At 34.7% G+C, this 26032-nt stretch overlaps 1 protein-coding gene across 16 annotated transcripts in view; it reads right to left on the reverse strand.

Moving 5' to 3' along the window:
• Positions 1-26032, reverse strand: part of DOP1A (DOP1 leucine zipper like protein A) — a 113001-nt gene that overhangs the window by 70457 nt on the left and 16512 nt on the right. For 13 of the 16 annotated variants that reach the window (XR_010836152.1, XR_010836154.1, XR_010836153.1 and 10 more), the window contains exons 2-6: positions 17293-17483; positions 14219-14400; positions 7668-7838; positions 4960-5153; positions 569-663 (exon numbers count right to left, since the gene is read on the reverse strand). Coding sequence is in view for 13 of the 16 variants with exons in the window: in XM_067011239.1 (XP_066867340.1) it covers positions 569-663; positions 4960-5153; positions 7668-7838; positions 14219-14400; positions 17293-17430 (780 nt within the window). In the remaining 3 variants the exon portion in view is untranslated. The remainder of the gene's footprint in view (positions 1-568; positions 664-4959; positions 5154-7667; positions 7839-14218; positions 14401-17292; positions 17484-26032) is intronic. The other 3 variants (XM_067011240.1, XM_067011236.1, XM_067011234.1) reach the window with 1 other exon arrangement.

A 26032-nucleotide genomic window follows, 5' to 3' on the forward strand; every position in this document is an offset into this window, starting at 1 on the left:
ATCCTAGGATTCAAAAAACCATGGATCCTGTAGTACTGTAGTATTTACTACTGAAAAAAAATCTGCATATAAGTGGACCTGTGCAGTTCAAACCCTTGTTCAAATTTCAACTGTACTAGACAATGTCAGAGTTACTAAATATTTGGCTTTCAAATTACAGCCAACTCTGCTAAGGATCTGACATACATCCCCCAAATCACCAAACTAAGAAAAGATGACATTAGGACAGAGATAACAGCTAGGTAGAAGGCCTGGGTCTCAGAGTCTTGGCTTACTCACAGCTAGCAATGAATAACAGTACCTCTTGCTTTTTAAAGGTTAAAACTGTTTTTTTAAAGGTATGGAATAATCTATTTCATTCTTCATATTCTTATCCAAATCAATAAATCTTATTTTCCCCCAAATTTCACAAATTCCACTCCTTAAAAAGGGAACTTGTTTTCTATGTACTTACTGGTTTATAAAACAAAAGAATCCAACTTAAATCCAATTTTAAAAATAACTACACATCAGGAATCTATTAATTTCGGAAGAATGCCTTATGTTGATATTGGCATTATTGTTTTACCTGGCTCATGTGGAATGGAAAACAGAAGAGTATGAGGTCCAGTGTGCTTCTCTGTACCAGTACACTTGAATCCTGCACCGAAGTGCTTACTGCTTCTACCTAAAATAAGAGAGTCTTTAGTATCTATTGTGTATTGCCCTGGGAAATAGTTACCATGAAAATGTAACAATGCTTCATTTTCCTCAAAAAATAGAAGTATGCTTCCAAGTTTCTTTTATCACTAATTACACATTTTTACATTGTTTTGAATAGGTAAATATAATAGTTTAAAACTAAGGAGCACAAAAGGGTACACAGCCAAAAGGTTCTCCTCCATCTGTTTCCAACCACCCAGTTTTGTTTGTGTAAACAATCAAGACTACTAGTGAATACTTTCTGCAAATATAAGTAAATAAAAACATGCATGCATAATCCCAAACTCTGCCTTTTTCATTTAACAACATACTCTGAAGAGCTTTCCTTAACACTACATAAAGAGCTTCATTTTTTATATCCAAAGAAATACTTCCTTTCATAGATGAATCCTAATTTATTTAACTAGGCTCCTAATGATGGACATTTATACTGCTTACAACCATTTACTATTGTAAATAATGTTGCAGTATAGTTACATAATATACAAGCACACCTACAGGATAAATCTTTCAAAGCAGAACTGCCAGATATTGTGACATACGCAGTTGCAATTTAAATAGTGTAATGCTTTGTCTTAAGGTTATGTATATTTATATTCTCATCAGCTCTGTGTGACAATTTGTTTTTCCGTGTTAACCCACACATTTTTTGTTTTTGCCAATCTGATATATGAAAATGGGTATCTTCATACAGTTTAAATTTTTATTTCTCTTCTTATAAATAACATTGAGAAGTTTTTTGTACCTTTGAATTATTTTTATTTCCTTAGGTTAAGTTTCTGTTCAAATCAATTTTTCTACTTGACTGTTAATATTTACTTATTTATTTATGTAGCTCTTTGAAAAATAAGAAGGTTAGTCCTTTGACTGTGATGTATTATAAACAGTTTTCCAATTATGGCACTTGTTTCTTAAAGAAATTTTAAAAAATGACTTCTTTAAAACTTCCATTAAGTCATTAAAAGGAAATGTAACAATACATTTGGAAAATAGTTTGGTAGTTTCTTATAACCTTAAAACATACATTAGGAGAAAAAATAAAAGTAAATCTGTTTGAGCTTAGATTAGACACAATTTCTTAGATAATATTTAACACCAAAAGCACAAATGACAAAAAAGAAAACAGATAAATTGGATTTGATCAAAATTAAAATTTTTGTGCTTCAAAGTACACTATGAAGAAAGCGAGAAGACAACTGAATGGGAGAAAATATTTTTAAATCATATATATGATAAGAATTTAATATCCAAAATGTATAGAGAACTCCTACAACATAACAAAAAGAGAAATAAACCAATTTAAATAATGGGCAAAGAATCTGAACAGACAATTCTCCAAAGATTTAAAGATGGCCAATAACCACAAATATGTTCAACATCATTAGTCATTAGGGAAACGCAAATCAAAACCACAATGAGATAACACTTCACACACATTAGGATAGCTATAATATAAAAGACAGACAATAACAAGTACTGAAATGGATGTAGAGAAAAGGGAACCCTCATATATTGCTAATTGGAATGTAAATCGGTACAGTAACTTTGGAAAACAGTTTGCCAGTTGTATACCTAGATGATACAAAAACTTAGGTCTACATAAAAACTTATACATGAATGTTCATAAAGAATTATTCCTTATTAGCCAAAAAGGAGAAGTAACCCAAACTGTAATCAACTGAATCATGGATAAATAAAATGTGTTTTATCCATACAATAGAATATTAATCAGCCATTAAAAGGAATGAAGTACATGCTTCAATATGAACAAATCTTGAAAATATTATGGTAAGTGAAAGAAGCTATTCATAAAATACTACATATTATATATTTCATTTATATGAAATGTCCAGAATAGGCAAATCTATAGAAACAGAAAATAGACAGTGGTTGCTAGGGACAGGAGTGAGCGGAAAATGTGATGTGATTAATAGGTACAGAGGGGGTTTCTTTCTGGGGTGACGGAAATGTTCTCAAATTAGTGGTGATAGTTGTAGAACTTTGTGAATATACTAAAAACCAGTGAACTGCTCAATTTAAAAGGATAAATTTCATGGTATGTGAATTATATCTCAATAAAGCTGTTATTAAAAAAAAGTTAAACATATATTTACCTTATAAAGCAGGAATCCCATTCCTAGGTATTTTCCCAAGAAATAAGAATATATGTCTGGATAAAGAAGATGTGGTATATATATACAATGGAATATTACTCAGCCATTAAAGAGAATGAAATAATGCCATTTGCAGCAACATGGATGGACCTAGAGATTATCATACTAAGTGAAGTCAGACAGAGAAAGACAAGTATCATATGACATTGCTTATATAAGGAATCTTAAAAAAATGATACAAATGAACTTATTTACAAAACAGAAACAGACTCACAGACTTAAAAAACAAACTTATGGTTACCAAAGGGGGAAGATGGGGGGAAGGGAAAATTAGGAGGTTGGGATTAACATATACACACTACTGTATTTAAAACAGATAACCGACAAAGACCTACTGTATAGCACAGGGAACTCTACTCAATATTCTGTAATAATCTAAATGGGAAAAGAATTTGAAAAAGAATAGATATATATATATGTATAATTGAATCACGTTGCTGTGCACTTGAGACTAACATTATAAATCAACTATATTCCAATATAAAATAAAAATTTTTTTAAAAAAGAGGGACTTCCCTGGTGGTTCAGTGGTTAAGAATCTGCCTTCCAATGCAGGGGACGTGGGTTCGATCCCTGGTCGGGTAACTAAGATCCCACATGCCATGGGGTAACTAAGCCTGCAGCCTCTAGAGCCTGTGCGCCACACCTAGAGAGGCTGCGTGCCTCAACTACTGAGCCCACGTGCTCTGGAGCCCGTGCACCACAACTAGAGAGACCACACCCTGCAACTATTGAGCCTGTGCACTCTAGAGCCTGAGTGCCACAGCTGGAGAGAAGCCCATGCACCGCAACAAAAGATTGCGTGTGTCACAACCAAGACCCAACGCAGCCAAATAAATAAATAAATGTGAAAAAAAGAGAAATAGCTGCAAATGGAAAAAAAAAAAGAACATATGTCTATATAAATAACTGTATGCAAATGTTTGTATTAGTTTTATTCATAACTTCCCCAAACTGGAAAGAACTCAAATGTTCATTAATCAGTGAATGAATAAACTATGGTATATTCATACAATACTACATAGCAATATAAAAGAACAAACATGCAAAAACATGGATGATTCTCAAACACGTTTTACAAAGTGAAAGAAACCAGACAACAGCTAACACTGCATGATTCTATTATGTAACATTCTGCAAAAAGCACAATCTACAGGAATAGAAAATAGATCAGTGTTTACAAGGGCTTGGGAGTGTAGGGGAGTGAGAGTGACTACGAAGGGATAGAAAAGAACTTTTTGGGGTGATGTAAAAGTTCTCTGTATTGATTTTATAGTATGTATATATGTATATAGTATGTAGAGTATACTATAGTATGTATAGTATGTATGAATTTGACAAATGACTGTATGTATTTGTCAAATTCATACAACTGTACACATGAGTTAATTTCAATGTATGGTAATTACACTTTAATACATATAACCAAAAATCTGCATAAAAATCTGTCATTTCATAATCATATGGGGAAAAAGTAAAGGATGATTAATCACAACATATTTTTTTAAACATTTCAAAATGACCCTTAAGGAATTCTTTGTTTTTCACACCTTGATCATTTTAAGAGTACAGTATTCTACAGAGATAAAAGGTTTCCTTCTGTTCTTAATCTTGAAATTAAAAAGTATAAGCAAACAATCAATGTGATTTTTTTCAACTATCTGCTTTAGTAATACATCATTTTGCATAAATCCCATACAGAATCTGGCTATCACTTTGTCTAAAATCTGTCTTTCCTATAAAGAAATCTATGATCCAACAGAAGGTACACTTCGGGATAATACAATGAATGTGGCTATGTTAACAATGGTCTAATCAGTTAGCAAGATGGTAATAAAGACAATTCATTTGCTTGAATAACAGATAATAAAGATAACATATAAATAACAATTCCTTTTCCATGAAAAAAAATTTGTTAGTTTTCAAAAAAATAATTAGTGACTATTTTGGTCTTTAAGTTTCCTTGATTAAAAATGTAAGCTCCATGAAAACAGGAACTTAATTCGCGGCACGATTCTCAATATCTGGAATTTTGTGTCTGGCTATAAAGAAGTGTGAGTTAAATGAGCAACCACATGTATACCTACCATTAGCTCAATATCACTGCCAATTATATAAAGCTGATCTTCCATGGAAAGCTTCCTGTTCAGATGGGCGAGAACATACGTGATTCCAGGTAAACGCACAGCAGGACTGGTTAGAAGACTACCCCAGAGGGCACTGTAGAAAGCCGACTGGTCCACTGCAGTAGCAACCTTTTCCAATAATGTGTTTGTTCTGAGGTACAAAATAAAGTGATTGAAAAAGGGAAATATTTAGTTTCACGATGTTAAACACAAATCATTATCCCCTCCCAGAATGTATGAAGGCACCCCTGCTGTAGCCACATGTTCCATAGATGGGAAGAAGCATACACGTCAGAGTCAGAGAACTCGGTGTAAGTCCTGGCTCTCCCATTTACTAGCTGTGTAATCTGGGGAAATCACTTAGTCTTTCTTCAGTTCAGTTTCCTCATCCGTAAAATGAAGATAACAACAAAAACACCACCACAAGTCCCATCTGCCTCAGTGGGTTGTTAAACCCACATACATTATAGTTAATAATAATCCTATAGCAGAACATATCTTCTGTTGATTTTCTACAAAATTTTAAAGGCGGGCTTCCCTGGTGGCGCAGTGGTTGAGAGTCCACCTGCAGTTGCAGGGGACACGGGTTCGTGCCCCGGTCCGGGAGGATCCCACATGCCACAGAGCGGCTGGGCCCGTGAGCTATGGCCACTGGGCCTGCGTGTCCGGAACCTGTGCTCCACAACGGGAGAGGCCACGGTAGTGAGAGGCCCGTGTACCGCAAAAAAAAAAAAAAAAAAAAAAAAAAAAATTAAAAAAAAATTTTTAAAGGCTATTTCTAAATATTTCCTTCTCTTTGAAATCACATTATGTAATTCACTATTTCAATGAATTATCCTATGACAAAATCAGAGATGCATTATTGCTTTATTAAGAACTGCATTTAAAGAATTACCCTTCATTTGTTTTAAACATAAGATAAACAATGCAATACACAAAAATTATTACACTGCTGTATAGCAGATTGAGAATCAAGAGAATCTGATAACGAGTTCTACTGTTAACTTACTATGTGATTTAATACTAACACTGTAATCCCTTCTAGCCTCAATTTACCTACGCATTAAAAGAACATGTTTTCATATCATTTTATAGAACTTGTGTGAAATAGCTGGCAAAACATATTGCTATGGTCTGAATGTTTATTTCCCCTGAAAATTTATACATTAAAACCCTGATCCCCCAAAGTGATGGTATTAGAATGTGGAACCTTTGGGAGGTGCTTAAATCATGAGGGTGGAGCTCTCATGAATGAGATTAGTGTTCTTATGAAAGAAATACCAACAGAACTCCAAAGTCCCTTCCAGTAGATGAGGATATAGGGGAAAGGTTCCAGCTATGAACCAGGCAGAAGGCTCTCACCAGAGCATGGCCACGTTGGCACCTTGATTTTGGACTCTCAAGACTCAAGAACTGTGAGAAATAAATTTCTGAACTTTTGCATTTCTGAGTATTTCTAAATTTCTGAAAATAAATTTCTACCCAGTCTGTGGTATTTTGTTACAACAGCCCAAAAGACTAAGGCACATGACAAGATTAAATCATAGAGATACCACAGTCATAAAGATCATTATTCAATTTCTACGTTAAATTTTTAATTATAACTAGCAGATTTATAAAATGGTATTCATTGTATGCTTCCCTTAGGAGAATTAATAAAACAATTTAAAACAAGACTGATTTATAAACTTAATAAAATAATCTCACATTGTGTTTCTAAAATTGTAAGCAAGTAAGTAAAAAAGTTAATAAAAGTAAATGATAAGTTTTGAGGACAAAAGTATTTTTTTCTCAAAGTAGCTTATAAGAGTAATCCAATATTTTCAGGATTAGATTCTTACAGCATTATGGGTGCAGATGAAATACAATAAAACAGAGTAGCTGGTCAATGCACTGGAATAAATTATTTAAATTTAAACCATTACGTGTACTCGTAAAGAAAGTTTGGCATTTTCTTTTTCTGGCACCTTAACTCATAATTTCCTTTTTGGTAAGAATATCAGTAACAGAGATATTAAAGATACTTAACATTACCCTGCATTGTCTACCACTATTAACTTCCAAAGAAATAACAGGCTCCAAAACAGATCAAATCATTTTCTTTGAAGAGTTAAAATATCAGGAGTATCATGTCAGCAGGTTGGTGCTAGGCTATTTTCCACCATTAACAATTAAAAAATTGATGGTACATGGCCCAATTTCCCATTTTTTAAATTAATTTAAATGTCCTATCTATTGTACTATTATTTTAAATTATGGGTCACAAATTTTTGAGTGATTTTTATGCGCTAGGCACTAGACTAAGTGATATTGAAATATTATAGTAACAATGAAATAGGTTACGTTTTTATACATGAGAAAACTCAATAAAGTTCAGAAATGTTGAAAAAGCTTTCCTAATTTCACACAGTATCTGTCAAACTAGGATTTGAACCCAGTCCATCTACCTTCCAAGTCTGTGCTCTTATTAATCAGCTAAATTTTCAGTGTGATACACAAACCAGACACACTACAATAATTTTTTTGCTATAAAAATCTTCAGGTGATATACTGAAGTGTCAAGAATAATTAGTTTTTGTGATGTTAATATTACTGATTTAAGGATACTTGCTGACAAATCCATGACTTTGATTACTTGGCTGCAGCAATAATAGTACTATCTTACCTCTCATAGTACTCTGATCCTTCTTCTAAGCCAGGAAGAATACCAGTTAGCAATCCTTGTAGACCAGGCTTCAGTGTTTTACCCAAAGGCAGATAATACATCTCATACAAACTTAGCAACGTTGGTTTCACCGACATGGCAGCATTTGCAAGAAGAGGAAATAGTCCAGAACTGTTTTAAAAAATAAAAATAAAAGTGGGGGATAAAATAACTATAAAATATTAATTCATATGTACCAACATGTGTGTATAAATTTTTTTTAATGAAATAATGTTATACTGCTCAGCTTAAAATGGTATCCTGTATAGTGATGCCTTCTATATCCATTAAACCAACCCGGGTCTCTCACCTGAGCTTCATACTCATAAACCGAGAGGCCACCTAGCTGTTTCACAAGGCCTTCAAATTTCACGATTCATAAACAGAGTTCCCTCTCTCCCCCTGCCCCAAATCCTGATCCTTCCCCTGTTATTTCCATTTCAAAATATGGCATCAGCATCCATAAGGTTGACCAAAAGGTATACATCTTGGAGTAACCCTTGACCTTTTTAAAAAAATCTACTTTAAATCGGAATCAATTACCAAGTTTTCTCTCCGAGCCATTCTCCTAGGTATTTTTTGAATATAATAAATTCTCTCCATCTCCATCAGATAGCTCCTTAGAAGAGACCAGCAAGCTAGCTCAGTCATCATCTCTCAATCACCATGTCTTAGCAAGGACTGCCTCAGGATAGCCCGGAAGCAGCTGTTCTCAATAAAAGCTTTCACTGGTCTCCTGCTGCCTTTAAGATACAGCCTAAATGCTTAATGTGGTGTTTAACATCCAGCCACTACATACCTCTATACAGACCATGTATGCTCACCAATATCACTCCTGCACCCTCTGCTCCAGCTACGCTGAAGAATTCCTCTCAAGTTCATTTTAGAACCCTCCACACCCCCGTTAGCGAGCAGGCCTTCGCACACGCTGCTCTGAAAGATACAAGTCCTGCTCCCTTACCTACAACCTCCTTGTTGTCTGGATGATTCCCAGACTTTCAGGACTCAGCCTAAGATGTTTCCATGAGGAGACTGTCTCCTAATTAGACTAGGTTAGGCTCCCTATTTGATGTTCCCATAGAACCTAACACTTATTCTAATAATTAATTATGTTCTTACTAACAGGAAGTAATTCTATTGCTGAAGTAATGCTAGGGACTTCCCTGGCGGTCCAGTGGTTAAGACTCTACGCTTCCACTAAAGGAGGCAAGGGTCCGATCCCTGGTCAGGGAACTAAGATCTCGAATGCCACACAGTGCAGCCAAAAAAAAAAAAAGTAATGCTATTCCTTGCAACAGCAAAAGGAAACATCAACAAAGTAAAAAGACAACCTACAGAATGGGAAAAAATATTTGAAAACCATATATCTGATAAAGGGTTAATATCTAAAACACATAAAGAACTTGTACAACTCAATAGCAAACAAACAAATAACCTAATTACAAAATGGGCAAAGGATCTGAATAGACTTTTCTCCAAAGAAGATACATGAATGGTCAACAGGTACATGAAAAGATGCTCAACATCACTAGTCAACAGGGAAATGCATACTAAAACCACAGTGAGATAACATCTCATGCCTGGCAGAAGGGCCATCATCAAAAAGACAAGATATAACAAATGCTGGTGTGGACTGTGGAGACAAGGGAACCCCTGTGCACTGCTGGAGGGACTGAAAATTGGTACAGTCACTATAGAAAACAGTATGGAGATTCCTCAAAAAATTACAAATTCCACTTCTGGGAATATATTCAAAGGTAAAAAAACACTAACTCAAAAAGAATCCCCACGTTCATAGCAGCATTATTTACAACAGTCAAGACATGGAAACAACCTAGGTGTCCACTGATGGGTGAATAAAGAAGTTGTGTATATGTGTATACACACACACACACACACACACACACACACACACAATGGAATATTATTCAGCCATAAAAATTAGGAAATCCTACCATTTGCAACCACATGGATGGATCTTTAAGGTATTATACTGAGATAAGTCAGACAGAAAAAGACATACTGTATGATCTCACTTAGAGGTAGAATCTTAAAACAAACCAAACTAAAACAAAAAAACACCCAAACTCATAGGAAAAGAGATCAAATTTGTGGTTACAAGAGGCAATGGTAGAGGGAGGGGGAATTAGAAGAAGGTGGTCGAAAGGTACCAACTTCCAGTTATAAGATAACTGAGTACTAAGAATGTAATGTAAAACATGATGACTACAGTTAACACTGCTATATGATACATAGGAAAGTTGTAACAGAGTAAATCCCAAGAGGGCTCATCATAAGGAGAAAAATTTTTTCCTTTATTCTTTTCTTCTTTCTTTTCTTTTTATTGTATCTATATGAAAAGATGATGTTAGCTGAACCTACTGTGGTAATCATTTCACAGTATATGTAAATCAGACCATCATGCTGTACACCGTAAACTTATACAGTGAGAATGTCAATTATTTATCAATAAAACTGGGGGAAAAAGAGTAATTCTAATAGATAATTCTGTAATACCAGAAAGCAAGAGACCATGACTCTCTTTTTATTTCTATATCCTAAATCCTTAACACCAAGTCCCGCACTTGCAAAGTGCTTAACAAATGAATTAAGAATCTGTGTTGCTCTTACTTTATACAGAAAACAGAGATCATCTAGTGGGAATTCCCTCAACTTGCCACTTTCTTGCCTTCAATTTTAGGTACAGTGTGACTTAAAGCTACAGTACTAACCTCTTCAAAGCTACCTTGCCCCAGGGCCCAATGTCTCCCTTTGCTAGGGCCCTGCTTTATCTACCATCCTTTTTCTTTCCTGTAATTTCTTTCTTCCTCCACTGACAATTGTGCTTAAATCTTTCCGATGACTCTAAAAAGAGAACAAATTACAACAACAAAATCCCCAAACCTTTATCTTAACTACCTCCTGGCTTGAAGTTGCCTTCCTACTTCAACTTTTTGGGGAAAAAAAAAAAAAAAGCACTTCTCCCAATTTATCACCTCCCATCTGATCTTCAATCACGACACTTCTACCTGCTCTAAGACTGTTCTCCATACTGTCACCAATGTCTACTAACTGCCCGATTTGATGGTCTATTTTCAGTCCCTACTGTTTCATTTGCCAGTAATATTTGATACTATTGACCACAACTTTCTCTTGAAATTCTTTCCCCTTTTGGCTTCAGGTGAGTTCTGTCTCCTGGTACATTTTCTATCTCTGATTCTTCTTGTTCCTTTTCAATGACTACTTTCCTCCACCTGCTCTTTAAATAATGTGACTCCTAAGTATTCACAGAATGGTCTCATTCCTTTTCCCTCCTTATTATTCACAATGTACTGGGTGATCTCAATCATTCTCTTGGCTTCAACTGCCACCTGAATACTAACTGCTCTAAAATCTCTCTAGCCTGAAGTCTGGGTTGGTATTACCAAAAGCTTATTTTACATACCCATTTAATATTTTATGCTGCTCAAACTACATGTTTAGCCTTCTTAGTAACACCTCTGTGTACTGTATCATATTAAAAAAAATAAGTTTGAAGACACAATATGATATTTTTTCATATAATAGGTTATAGAACTTTAAAAGTATTTGTATTTAATTATGTTAAAACATAAACCTTGAGATTAACTTACTTAATAAAAAATAAAAAGTCCAACATTAATATAAACTTTAGTTTTTAAATTAGCTATACTTCTAAAAAATACAGAATAACAATTTTACTCCATAAGGTATGTGTATGTAAGAATGTCTGCCATATTTAGACACGGTATTCTAGAATTAATTTATTATTCTTATATAGCATATTGCTAATAAAATTAGATATACTGCAACTCTGTAAAATAGCTGTTTCTTAAAGTAAACTTTCTGCTATTTAAGAGTTTAAAACATAGCAGGCATGAGTTATATAAGAAAAGTCTTGCCTTAAGAAAGGAATCTATCAGTTATTACATGTAACTGAGCAATTTTCAGCTTTTTATTAAAAAGTGCTGTTCCTTGCAATATAGTGTTTATTATTAGTATTAAAAATACCTATTACTGACTTTAGGTTCTATTTTTAAAACATCCATGCAGAATTTAAAGAAAAACACATACACAGTAAAGTAGATCAATGAAATTAAGTTTGTTTTTAAAAAGACTAACAATTGATAAACTCATGACAAGACTAATCAAAGTAAAAAAGGATGTCTGCATCACCAATGTCACGAATGATAGAGGAAAACTGGATATGCACATGCAAAAGAATGAAATTAGACCCCTATCTTACACCACTTACAAAAGTTAACTCCAAATGGATTAAAGACTTAAATATAAGGCCTGAAATCATAAAACATAGAGGAAACATAGAGGAAAACATAGAGAAAAGCTCCCTGGCACTGGCCTTGGCAATGATTTTTTTGGATAAGAAACCTAAAGCAAAGGCAACAAAAGCAAAAATAAACAAGTGTGACTACATCAAACTAAAATGGAAGAGAGGATAAGATATGGGGCAGCCAGAATGAAAAGTCCTAACATATGTGTAATCATAGTTCAAAAAAGGAAGAGAGAATACATGGAGTAAAGTCGATTTTAAAAGACTCCAGAATTGATGAAAGGTACTGATTTACAGATTTTAAAATCCCAATGAATCCCAACCAGGATAAAGAAAAAGATATCTACCTCTAAATACATCACAGTAAAACTGCAGAGTACTAATGACAAAGATGTAGAAGTAAATAGGCAAGACTTCTCTGAGGAGCTGATAGTTGATCAGAGATCTGGATTGAAGCATTACAGGGTGAGGAAAACAAAGAAAATGAGGAAGAATAAGCAGGGACCTATGTTGTCAGAATGGAGTAAACTAGGTAGAAAGTGGTAGGAGTTAAGAGGTCACTGACACAGACTGGGCCAAAGTATATAAAGCCTTAAAAGCCATAGTAAGGGCTTTGAATTCTATTTTTAAGTGACAGGAGGAAGTCAGTGGAGGTTTTTAACAGAGGAATGACATTATTCAATGTATTAAAAAGTTTAATCTGATACTATGTGGAGAAAAGGGTGTAAGAGAACAAGAACAGATGTTATATGAATATTCAGAGGCCAGTAACAAAGACCAGGCTGGAGATAATGCTTACTTAGTGTGGATGCTGTCAGCATGGGTAGAGAGAGGTAGATGTATTTGGAACATGGAACAATAGATAACATTTATTGAGTACTTATTACATGCTGTACATTGTTCTACACACTTTACATATATTAACTCTCTTAATTCTGTTAACAATACTACGAAATTGATCACCTTATTCCCATTTTTGCAGATGAGAATACATACAGAGAGAGGTGAAGAAAATGGCTCAAGATCACAGAGCCAGTTAGCTGTAAATATGAACTGTCTGTCTCCACTGCCTCTGCTCTTAACTGCCATGATAGAACTCTTAGCGACAGAATGTTAATGAGAGGAAGGAGAATACGGGCAAAGAAAACAAGATGTCAAGCGTAAGTCTGAGATTTCAGGTGTAAATGGATGGACGGTGGTGCCATTTACTGAGCTTTAGTGCACTGCAGATGGCCAGGTTTATGGGAGAAGGTGAGGTTAGTTTGGAGCAGGTTGAGCTTCAGTTGCCTTTAAAAGATCCACACTGAGGTGGCGAATAAGCCAGGAGTTTAAAGCAGAAGTCAGCACTAGTGACACCAAGTTGGGAGTCTGCACATAAAAGACAAATCATGGCTTGGATAAGCATGCCCAAGGAGAGAATATAAAGTGAAAACATTAGGTATAGGACTAAGCAAGGCTTAAGGAACTCCAAATGTAGAGTTCAGGGAAAGGAGAAAAGGCTGGTAAAGGAGATTGAGAAAGTAACAAAACTGGAGAATGCAGTATAAGGGAAGGCAAGAGAAAAAGACTATTTTAAGTAGAAAATGGTCATCTATGTTGAAAGGTGCTAAGAGATCAAGGTATCTATTTTTTCTCAGGGTAGTTCTCTAGCTTAAAAACATAGAATGTACTGTAGTCTCAACAATTTTGAAAAAAAAAAACTTTCAAAAATGACATCTGAGAAGGAAAAAATTCTTATATTAAGAAATATTGGGGATTTCCCTGGTAGTCCAGTGGGTAAGATTCCACGTTCCCAATGCAGGGGGCCCGGGTTCGATCCCTGGTCAGGGAACTAGATCCCACATGCATGCTGCAACTAAGAGTCCACATGCCACTACTAAGAAGTCCGCATGCCACAACTAAGAGTATGCATAAGGCAACTAAAAGATCCTGAATGCCGCAACGAAGATCCCGCATGCTGCTACTAAGGCCTGGCACAGCCTAAATAAATAAATAAATAAATCTTTAAAAAAAAAAAAAAAAAAAAAAGAAAGACATACGGTAAATTTTTCTGAAGTACTTATTTATCAAAATATTTAAGACTGACATCTGAAAACTTTCATCATTAAGGACTTTTCAATTTTTTACCTTTTACTGCAAAAAGCATAAAACAGCTAAAAATACTTTTTACTTACATGCAAATAGATAGTAAAATTATTCTCACCTATATAAAAAAAGATCTTTGGCAAGTCGCTTAGGTCCAATGATTTTGAAGATAATTTCATATGTTTCAAGTGCTTTCCGATGAACTCCACCTGGTAATGCTGGATGTAGACATTGAGCTAGGCGTTTGCCTATGGTCAGCTTTTTGGGTACCACTTGGTACTTTGCATTATTTTGTAAAACCTTGAAGAAAACATTTTAATTCAGTTGAGAAAAAATATTACATTTCACTTTATTTCCATTTTCTAGCATAGTATCATCAAAAAATCCTTACAGGACTTCTTTACACTCTGAAAAAATTATAGAGGATGTCAAAAAACTTGTTTTTGTCAGTTACATCTGTCAATACTGGATTTAAAATTAAAACTGAGGATTTAAAAGTATTTATTAATTTCTTAAAAAAATAAACTCATTACGTGTTAAAAGAAATAACATTTGTATGAAAAATAACAATACTTTCCAAAACAAATTTGTTCAGAAGAAAGGCACTGTTTTAGGTGTCTGCAACTCTTTAATGTCAGTCAGCCTTCAACCTATTTTTGATACACTGTTTGAAATACATGAAGAAAATCGAACCTCAACATAGATACTTTGTTGGAAGAGGAACAACCACTGCTGTAGTATATCATATTATAGCAAGTAATTCTAGTGCTAACAAGTACATGAGATTATAATTGCCCATTTGCTTTTACTAATCTCCCAACTGGGCCAAATACATGTTGCTGTATTTATTCAGCCACTACATTTCTTTAGAGATGATGGTCAAGGCAGAATTTATAGAAGAAGATGCTATCTCACAAATCACTCAAAGGAGATTAATTATTTAAGTGATAAAACACTTACAAATGCAGTTCTTCAGAGTATTATGGCAAAATGCTGATAGAATACTAGAAAATGAACACTCAGAATGAATACAGTATAATAGACTAGAACTGGAATTTAGATGAAACACAAAGGAAGTCCTTTATTTAAAAAAATAAAGAACTGAAGTTAAAATATATAAAATGAATGATCTCCCAAAGGCAGTACAGAAGAGAAGCACTAGATTTTCCATTTCATAAAAAAAGTGGAGGGTCTGAGGTCCACTTAGATAAAACATTTTCAATGTTCTTCCCACTACAAGCCTTCAATCCAGTTTTAAATTGGATGTAACGAATGTAAATAAAATTAGACCTACAAATGCAAAGCAAATCAAGGGCACAACACTAATAAGACTTCAACTACAAAACATTTTTATTTTTTGAAACTAGCTGCCTTCCATTTCTAAAATATTACTTTGAATTTTGGATGCAGGAGCAAAGAATCAATATTTACATATATTTTAAAGAAAAGTATAATTATTACCAGAAGTACTTCAGTAGAAGGAAACTTAATGATGTGTAACACAAAATGCCTCAATAAAGAAACTCTACTGATACCAAATAAAATTTTTTTAAAAAAGCAAAATATAGCACTATTTTCTAAAAGCATTTGAGTTAGAAAACTTGTATAAATGAGGTATAATAATTTAGTATATTAATAATACAATTTTATACTAAAACATATTTAGACTATCTTCAACAAATTTATATATATATAACCCTTGCCTTGATTCACCATGATTTTAGGTAAGTTTCACCAATGCCTTGTATATCCTATGTTATATTATCTGGATACAGTGAAATCTGTTTTCATGAATACTGATTAAGTATAAAAAACTAATTATGTACTTAATTAGGCAAATTAATTTCTGCAATTTAATGAATTGCTTTTACACGTAGTTCCTAATAAGTCTTCAGAAAGAGACCCTTCAGGACAAAAAAGAACCTAACTACCTTTAAACAAACTCATATTTTTGGATGCAATTTCTTGGGGATATTGTAAAAGTTTTGAGAATTTATCAAACTTCAAATGAAAAATGTTAGAAGTTAACATGTCAAACAGAAGTTTATGCATCTAATTTTAAGATAAATCCTTGGCATTGGAAATGAAGGTTTTTCTTTTTAAGATATCAGGGTAATTATCTATAGTATGACTTTGAAAACTAGTGTTCTTGGTATGTATTTTAAGACAAATTTCTTTCCTAATAATTGTATGCTAAACTGTTTGGTGTTAAAATAGTTACCGGAAGAGCTTGCCCTTCCTATCTGCTCCCCTAGTCCACTTAATATTTAGTAGCATCTGTATTCAATAACAGCTATTAAAAACAAACCCTGGGCTTCCCTGGTGGTGCAGTGGTTGAGAATCCGCCTGCCGATGCAGGGGACACGGGTTCGTGCCCCGGTCCGGGAGGATCCCACGTGCCGCGGAGCGGCTGGGCCCGTGAGCCATGGCCGCTGAGCCTGTGCATCCGGAGCCTGTGCTCCGCAGCGGGAGAGGCCACAACGGTGAGAGGCCCGCGTACCACAAAAAAAACAAAACAAAACAAAAAAACAAAACAAAAAAACCCTAAAAGCCCCCAAAATAAAAACTATGTGTGAGAAGTGAGAAAATTTTGATCTAAGTTAAAAAAACAAGGGGGGGGGGTGTCAAAATTTGAAGCTACAAGTTGATCAGTGATGCCACCACAATAACAGTGGATAACAACCAGACATGTGAAGAAGCATCATTGAAGGCCAAGCTCCAAGGCCTAAGCAACAGCTTGCCACTTCTGTAAAAAGTACTGACTATAACTAAGAACAGCCTGGACATAAAATGTTTTCTTAATGCTACAAACCATTTGGAAAGGACGCAGCAGTTGCTGCTTTCCACATGCAATTTTTCATTTTGCTGCTAGGAACTCCAGAACCGTATCTGATGCTCGTTTAGAGAAACTTATTAACCTTCATGGTTAGCATATTTGCCTCGCAGTTTTGTGTTTATAGGTAATAAAGGAATAACTATTTTTCAAGTACTGTTGTGGTTTTGGCCTCCAAAAAAAAAGTCTGACTATATAGGCATGCAACTCATGAAATAAAATAGCAGACTGTCAAAAGTAATTCTGAGGTTTAGTTATGTTTTTAAATTCTTTACTTCAAGGTTGAGAGAAATTCAGTAAAGACAGATGCAGATTTCTGATTTTTACTCCATTTTATGAAATGAGTAAGACAGACATACCTTATTAAGTTTTCCAAGTGCCGATATCAAATCTGCCCATTCACTGGAGTATTCAAAATTCTTTAGTGCTTTATCAATTGCAGCTACATAGTTTCTGTATTTGGAGTCACTCAATAACTCCAGCTCTTCTGTGTTCATCCTCCCACAGCGTCCCACTAGAGGCAAGTTCCAAAGTCATGTAAAATCATCACCTACAAAAATAGTTTGCAGGAGGAACCAAAGTTACAAAGTAAAGTATTAAAATGGGTTCAGAGTTAATGGCTAACGTTAAAATGTTTCTTGAGTTAGGAGTGATCAAAACTTCAGTCAGCTAGTATGCAGGTTCATGGAAGTATTCAAAGACAGCTTCAAAGATAACTATTCATGTGTTCCTTTCTAGGAACTGGAAAAACGGCTGTGAGGACTTAGGGATTTATAAAGGAAGAAATATTCCTGTACTTACTTCAATTTAGAAATCATGTTATTTCTTTGCCATATTTGCTGATATAACATTCTGCTACACATACTCCTCTACTTTATTTTGATCCTAAAATGCACTCACTGGTTATATTAGAAACATCAAGGACATTAAGACAATAACAACAAAAACAATAGGAAAAAGAAAAAGAAATGAATGACTTAGAGATCATCTTATTTTATTAAGGGATAATGGGCATATAGTATGAAAGAACATAAGCTGTTTGGAATTAATAAAACTTTTAATAAAACTGATGAGTATATTACGTATTTTAAAATATGTCCACAAATTCTTTGATATTACTTTCAAAAAGCACTGCTTAATTCTCCAGCCCTGTGAGCTGGATTCTGGGACTCAATTCTAACGAAAATAGTAAGGCAGAAGTGACAACTGTAATGGCCAAGACTAGGTCATAAAAGCACTTCAGCTTCCTCCCTGCCCTCTCTCTTAGATCACTAGATCTGGGGAAAGCCAGCTGCCCCATCACGAGGCCACTTCAAGGAACCTTACAGAGAGGTTTCTGTGGTAAGGAACCGAGGCTTTCTGCCAACAGCCACGTGAATGAGCCACCTCAGAAGCAGATCCTTCATCCCCAAGAAAGCCTTGATTTGACGGCAGTACCAACTGACACCCTGACTGATTCCATGAGAGATCCTGAGCCAGAACCACATAGCTAAGTCTCTCAAATTCATGACCTAGAGAAATTTTGTTGTTTTAGGCCACTGCGTTGGGGGGTAATTTCTTACACAGCAATAGAATAGATAACTAATATGCACTAGTAACAAGGAATCGAGGCTCGACTTAAAAATCAATGTGGGGACTTCACTGGTGGCACAGCGGTTAAGAATCCGCCTGCCAATGCAGGGGACACGGGTTCGATCCCTGGTCTGGGAAGATCCCACATGCCGCAGAGCAACTAAGCCTGTGTGCCACAACTACTGAGCCTGCGCTCTAGACCCTGCAAGCCACAACTACTGAGCCCACGCGCCACAACTACTGAAGCCTGTGCGCCTAGAGCCCGTGTTCCACAACAAGAGAATCCACCGCAATGAGAAGCCCGCACACCGCAATGAGAAGCCCGCACACCGCAATGAGAAGCCCGTGCACCGCAATGAAGAGTAGCCCCCATCGCCTCAACTAGAGAAAGTCTGTGTGCAGCAACGAAGACCCAACGCAACCAAAAATAATAAATAAATAAATAAATAAATAAATAAATAAATAAATAAATAAAAGATTAATGTGGCCTCTCCACCTTTTTGGTGTCCTATCTGACTTTTAACTTTGCACCTTTACCTAGAGCTGGGTTTGTGGATCTGCAGAAGGACGTAAGAACTAGCCAACACACTTAAATGAGGGTTAAAAAGTCTTTCCACAAATGGCTTCGGGATAACTGGATATTCATATGTAGAAGAATGAAGTGGACTCCTTCCTCACACCTATACAAAAACCAACTCAACATGAATCATAGATCTAAATGTAACAGCTAGAACTATAAAACTCTTAGAAGAAAATACAGGAAAAAATCCTCAAGGCCTAGAGCTAGGTCTTCTTAGGATTTCTCAGAAATAACACTAAAAGCAGCATAAGCAATATAAACACAAGCAAAGAGAAAATAAACCGGACTTCATCAAAATTAAAAACCTTTCTCTGCTTCAAAAGATACCATCAACAGGGCTTCCCTGGTGGGGCTTCCCTGGTGGCGCAGTGGTTGAGAATCCGCCTGCTGATGCAGGGGACACGGGTTCGTGCCCTGGTCCGGGAGGATCCCACATGCCGCGGAGCGGCTGGGCCCGTGAGCCATGGCCGCTGAGCCTGAGCGTCCGGAGCCTGTGCTCCACAACGGGAGAGGCCACAACAGTGAGGCCCGCATACCACAAAAAAAAAAAAAAAAAAAAAAAAGATACCATCAACAAAGTGAAAAGACAACTGACAGAATGGAAGAAAATATATCTCCCACTAGATATATAAAGAACTCTTACAAGTCAATAATAAAAGGACAAATAACTTTGAAATGGGCAAAGAATATGAATAGACATTTCTCCAAAGAAGATACACAAATGTCCAAAAAGTACATGAAGTGATACTCAACATCATTAAGTATCAGGGAAATGCAAATCAGAACCACAAGATACTTCATACACACTAGGATGGCTATAATAAAAAAGACAATAATAAGTATTGGCAAAGATATGGAGAAACTGGAACACTTGTACACTGCTGGTGGGAATGTAAATTGGTGCAGCTGCTTTGGAAAACAGTCAGGCAGTTCTCAAAATGTTAAACATAGAATTGCCATACAACCCAGCAACTCTACTCCTGGGTATGGTACACATACTCAAGAGAAATGAAAACATGTCCACACAAAAACTTGTACACAAATGTTCAAAGAAGCATTATTAATAATGGCCAAGAAGGGGAAACAACTCAAATTTCTATCAACTGATGTGTGGATAAATAAAAAACAATGAAATATTATTCAAGCATAAAAAGAAATGAAGTACTGTTACATACGATATGGATGAACCTTGAAAACATTCTGCTAAGTGAAAGAAACCATGTATTTTATAATTCCATTTATATAAAATATCCAGAATAGACAAGTCTTTAGGGATGGAAAGTAATTAGCTTTTGGTTCGGGTGGAAAGGGGAGTGAATTGGGGAGAAACAGAAAGCAACTCCTAATGAGAACAGGGTTTCTTTGGGAAATGACAAAAATGTTAAAATTAATTATAAGACCCACACACCTACGGTCAATTAATCTTCAACAAAGGAGGCAAAAATACACAATGGGGAAAAAGTCTCTTCAGCAAGTGGTGTTGGGAAAGTTGGACAGACGCATGTAAATCAATGAAGTTATTTAGAACATACACAAAAATAAATTCAAAATGGCTTAAAGACTTAAAAATAAGACATGACACCATAAAACTCCTAGAAGAGATCATAGGCAAAACATTCTCTGACATAAATCATACCAGTGTTTTCTTAGGTCAGTCTCCAAGGCAATAGAAATAAAAACAAAAATACACAAATAGGACCTAATTAAACTTACAAGCTTTTGCAGAGCACAGAAAACCGTAAAAAACCCGGAAAAGACAACCTATAGAATGGGAGAAAATATTTGCAAATGATGCGACTGACAGGGCTTAACTTCCAAAACATAGAAACAGTTCATAGAACTCAACAACAAAAAAACAAACAACCCAATCAAAAAAATGGACAGAAGACCTAAATAGACATTTCTCCAAAGAAGCCATACAGATGGCCAAGAGGCACATGAAAAGATGTTCAACATTACTAATTATTAGAGAAATGCAAATCAAAACTACAGTGAGGTACCACCTCACACCGGTCAGAATGGCCATCATTAAAAACTCCACAAGTAACAAATGCTGAAAAGGGTGTGGAGAAAAGGGAACTCTCCTGCACTGTTGGTAGGAATGTAAGTTGGTGCAGCCACTATGGAAAACAGTATGGAGGTTCCTCTGAAAATTAAAAACAGAGCTACCATATGATCCAGCAATCACAGTCTTGGGCATATATCCAGACAAAACTCTAATCCAAAAGGTTCACATGTTCATAGTAGCACTATTCACAATAGCCAAGACATGGAAACAACCTAAATGTCCATCGACAGGAGGAATGGATAAAAAAGATGTGGTATATATAAATGGAATTCTACTCAGCCATAAAAAAGAACAAAATAATGCCATTTGCTGCAACATGGATGCAACTAGAGATTATCACACTAAGTGAAGTCAGAAAGAGAAAGACAAATACCATATAATATCACTTATATGTGGAATCTAAAAGATGAGACTAATGAACCTATCTATGAAACAGAAACAGACTCACAGACATAGAGGACAGACTTGTGGTTGCCAAGGGGGAGGGGATTGGGTGAGAATTGGAGTGGGAGGCTGGGGTTAGCAGATACAAGCTATTATATATGGAATGGATAAACAACAAGCTCCTACTGTAAAGCACAGAGAACTATATTCAGTAGCCTATGATAAACCATGATGGAAAAGAATATAAAGAATGTATACATATGTATAACTGAATCACTTTGCTGTACAGTAGAAATTAACACATTGTAAATCAACTATACTTCAATAAAAAAATTGTTTATAAGGATGGTTACACAGCTCTGTGAATGTACTGAAAACCACTGAATTATACACTTTAAATAGGTGACTTGTATAGTATGTGAATTATATCTCAATAAAGGTACAGAGCTATATATATGTACATATATGTAAGATATATATCTATATATGTAAGATATACACACATATATAGATATATGTATACATATAAAAATGGGCTTTAGGGATTTGTGCATTATCTCAAATTACATGCAAAACTTACATCTTACATTTTATTGGGGAATAACCTACTTTTATAATATTCTCAAAAATAGTTTTTAAAGTAATCCTCAAAAAGGCTAAGAATCACTACCCGAGAGAATGTACTCTATATTAATAAAAACCTGTTTGCCTGAAAAAAGCTAAAATTCTCAATTTATTAAATCAAAATTTCCCTGGTTAAGGTTATGCCAAAAAGAAGCAATATGCACTTCCCAATTCTCTATCTCAACTCTTTAATCCATAAAAACAAAACCAGACAAATCCTAAATCCCATCTTTGTTGAGAATATCACCTTAAATACAGAGTCACTTGACATATGAAATTATTCACTTCACTACACCATGTGCCAAGCAGTATGTTTGGATGCTGACTAGAGAGAATATACCTGATTTATTGATGCTTTTCCCGTTGGGAGTGGTGGGAGTGGAGAATAAAGTAAAGTAAATCCTTTAAGACCGTTAATCTGCTTTTCTCTTTAAAACTGTGATATTTGACTCTAGGGGCTTAATATAAAGTTTATGAGGAAAAAAACCCACTTGATAGTTATAGCTTCATGGTCTGGACTCTCAAAGCAGCAAACTAAACATAAAGCAGTATTCTGAAGAACCACTCTGCGAAAACCAAGATGACTGTGAAATTTAAATAAGTGAATCAAAAATTATCTCAACTACCTTCCATTTCAATATTGATTTTGTTTTATAGAAGAGTTGGATATGTAATTCTACTAGGGTAGAAGTCTTTGAGAGCAGGAACTATGTTTTATATATATTCGTATGCTGCACAGCACATAACTTACAATAGTGAAGCTCAAGTTGGATTCATACAAAGTGGTTTAAGTGTAATGGTTAAAAATGGGAATAAATTAAAAATTCTGCAAGCTGTTTTATCATTAATCTACGGTTACTAAAAAATTTTTAAAACTAGATTTAACCACAACTATAAACAAACACACTGCAATATGTGCTTCAGATACAAAAGACTGACATACGAAAACATTTAAAGCTGTAAAACTTGATAACTAATAAATATTAATACATAGTGAAATATGGAATGAAGGTTAGAATGAACACAAACTAAAACACTTATAAAACATTTATAATTTTTCTTCTGAAAAATCAAAGATGAAAGAACTGCAAAACCAATTAAACTTGGGGGAAAAATCAACCTGATTGGATTTTCTGAAGGTATATAAAAACAGTATAAAATAACTATAAATTCTAATTGATAAACTTAAGAATGTACTAGTGGTAGACAGAGTGAAGCACATGTATAAATTTTACTGACAGGGACAATTTCTTCCTTAGCAGTATTTCCAGTATGAGAGATAACACATCTATTTTGAAGATACACAATATTTGTGCATGGGGAAGATTAAGCTGAAAATCAATTTACTAGTAATTTCTAACAATGAAAATATGAGTTATCTGTAATTGGGGTATTAATATAATTGTGAAGCTAAGTTATCTCAGTTGACATTTTCAGACATACTCTTTAAATTTGGTATATATATCTATATCTATATCTATATCTATATCTATATATATATATGTATAAACCCAACCAATAATGACCAGCTAGGTTTCTGGGGTTTATAACTCTTGTGCATGTTTACAGCTAAAAAAGTTGAGTCAGGTAAGAAATTTGGATTTTCTTATTTATTTAGCTAAAAAAATTCTAAATTCTTAAATATTATTAAAATGAGTACATACAGCATGTACTCTTTTTACACATATAATACTAGGTAGAACATCAAAAGCAAAATCTTATGAAAACAGTTGAAAACTGAGAAAGGACATTCTATAGAAGTTTCATCAGCAGTGAGCTGTAGTATTTTCTTTCGTGTGAAAAGATGGTCAGATTTCGTTATACTTCCTCAGTGATTTTAATGTAAATAAAATTAGTTATTATATATCAGAAGAGAAGTCTAGGGATGGTGCACCACTTTTGAATTTTCCATCCAATATATAATAAATGGAAATTCCAGTTCTCAGGGGTTTTCCTCCCATATTTTATTTTGAAGAAGCTTAGATCAGTAATTCTCTATCTATGTAAAGAACCAGTTTTCTCCACAACCCATTGCTGACTGATGCTTTTCTAAAATATAAAATCATGTATTTAATTGTTGCAGTGCCATCAAATTTCTGTAAATGTTTCTAAATGATTACTTTCTTCTCTGCGCTTATCTCATGTTTCCTTAACAAAGAATTTACGAATGGTCCACAGATCACACTTCGGACATCACTTGCTTAGATCATAATGCAAATGTAACATATTCCCCTATTGCATTGAGGAAACTTTATATGCTGCCATTTTTCCAAAAGGGTGGTGGCACACGGCAAAAAACACTCATATTCAATAACAAAACAGTATTTTGTGGAAAACCCAGACCATGGAAAGATAGGCAATAGAGGACAGGGCCTCCAAGCAGAGGGGTTTTAAAGTCAATGTAGCTGGGAATCCAGATCCTAGTTCTTACACTTACTTCGCTGTATGAATTTGGGCAAGATGCCCCAAGCTTCCATTTCCTCATCTGTAAAAGGAGATAATATCAACCTCAGTGGTTCTCAGAATTTAAAAAAAGAACCTATTAAAGTTAGCAGAGTGCCCGGCATAGAAAACGCTCTAAAAACAAAATTATTACCAATAAAAACAAAACATAGTACTAGGAAGCAATTATGCTAATTATAAGGGTTAATAAATTATAATTAAGCATCAGATATGGCTCTGAACTTATTGGCAGCAAAATGGGAAACTGAAGACTCTCACTAACTTATCTCCCACTGTCTCATGAATGCAAATTAAAATGTATCATTGCCAAACGTGTTTTGGTTTTACTATTTTATTAAACTACACATATTTAATGCACCTGTTAGATGAGGTTTGACTAATGCATACACCCATAAAACCATCATGACACTGAAGATTCCTCACCATAGTTAAGATACGGAACATTTCCATCACTCTAAACAAGAGATCAAGAATATCCATCACCTCCATCAAATCAGTTTTTGGTCTGAAATTTAAAAAAGCAATCTATTGTACCCCAATAGATACAATAACTAATATAACTAGTAAACTTGAAAATATAAAAACAAATACAAATAAAAATTCTAACTTGTTTTTTCTTAAAGTGATACAGAAAAGTCAAAATAGCATTTATAATCTTTCAGGAGCTGTTAATAAGTAGCTTTTCTGACTTGATCTACAGTCCACTTGAGAATTTAGTTGCAGTTCTTTCAAACTGTCAACTCAGATAAATTTAACCCAACTTGTCAGGAAACATGTTTAGTACAGTGTTTTGTCATTCAAATATAAAAATGAAACAAAATAGTTGTTTAAATAAAGTCATAAATTTCTCTAGGCAAATTATGCCCTGTGAAAATGATCAGGTAGTACAGGTTCATTTTTTCACACTTTACAGTGTAAAAAGGTAAAATTTAAGTAAGAAATAAAACATTCCAACAGAGCATCTGAACTTTAAAAAAGTTTTGTTTAAATGGTTATAAAAAATGAGCAGTTATTATTTCAGAATAACTACACAACGATACTTTGGCTGGTTTGCTTATCACTGAGCTCTCCATTTCCCTCCCTCCTTTGCCATGAAAGATAAGAGGAGGGCTGAAGACAGCAGGAACTCCTCAGTATTAACCAATTCTAAAGATATACCTGGGGACTGTCCAAGTGTTCTACCACATCCCAAGGGTGTATATGAATAAATTATTTAAAGTATCATGCAATGCAGGGGGAAAACCCTACTTGTTGATTATGAAAGAAAAAGCACCTAAAAAATGCTATAAAGATGTTTTTTTCCAAAATTTTTTGACGAAACGAAAAATTATCAACCAGTAATTGTTACCATCTAACAAAGGAATGTGGCAATTATTGACAAATCTATTTCATTTTGATCAAAAGTTCT

The sequence above is a fragment of the Kogia breviceps genome, chromosome 13 (genome assembly GCF_026419965.1).
Source record: "Kogia breviceps isolate mKogBre1 chromosome 13, mKogBre1 haplotype 1, whole genome shotgun sequence".
Classification (NCBI taxonomy): domain Eukaryota; kingdom Metazoa; phylum Chordata; class Mammalia; order Artiodactyla; family Physeteridae; genus Kogia; species Kogia breviceps.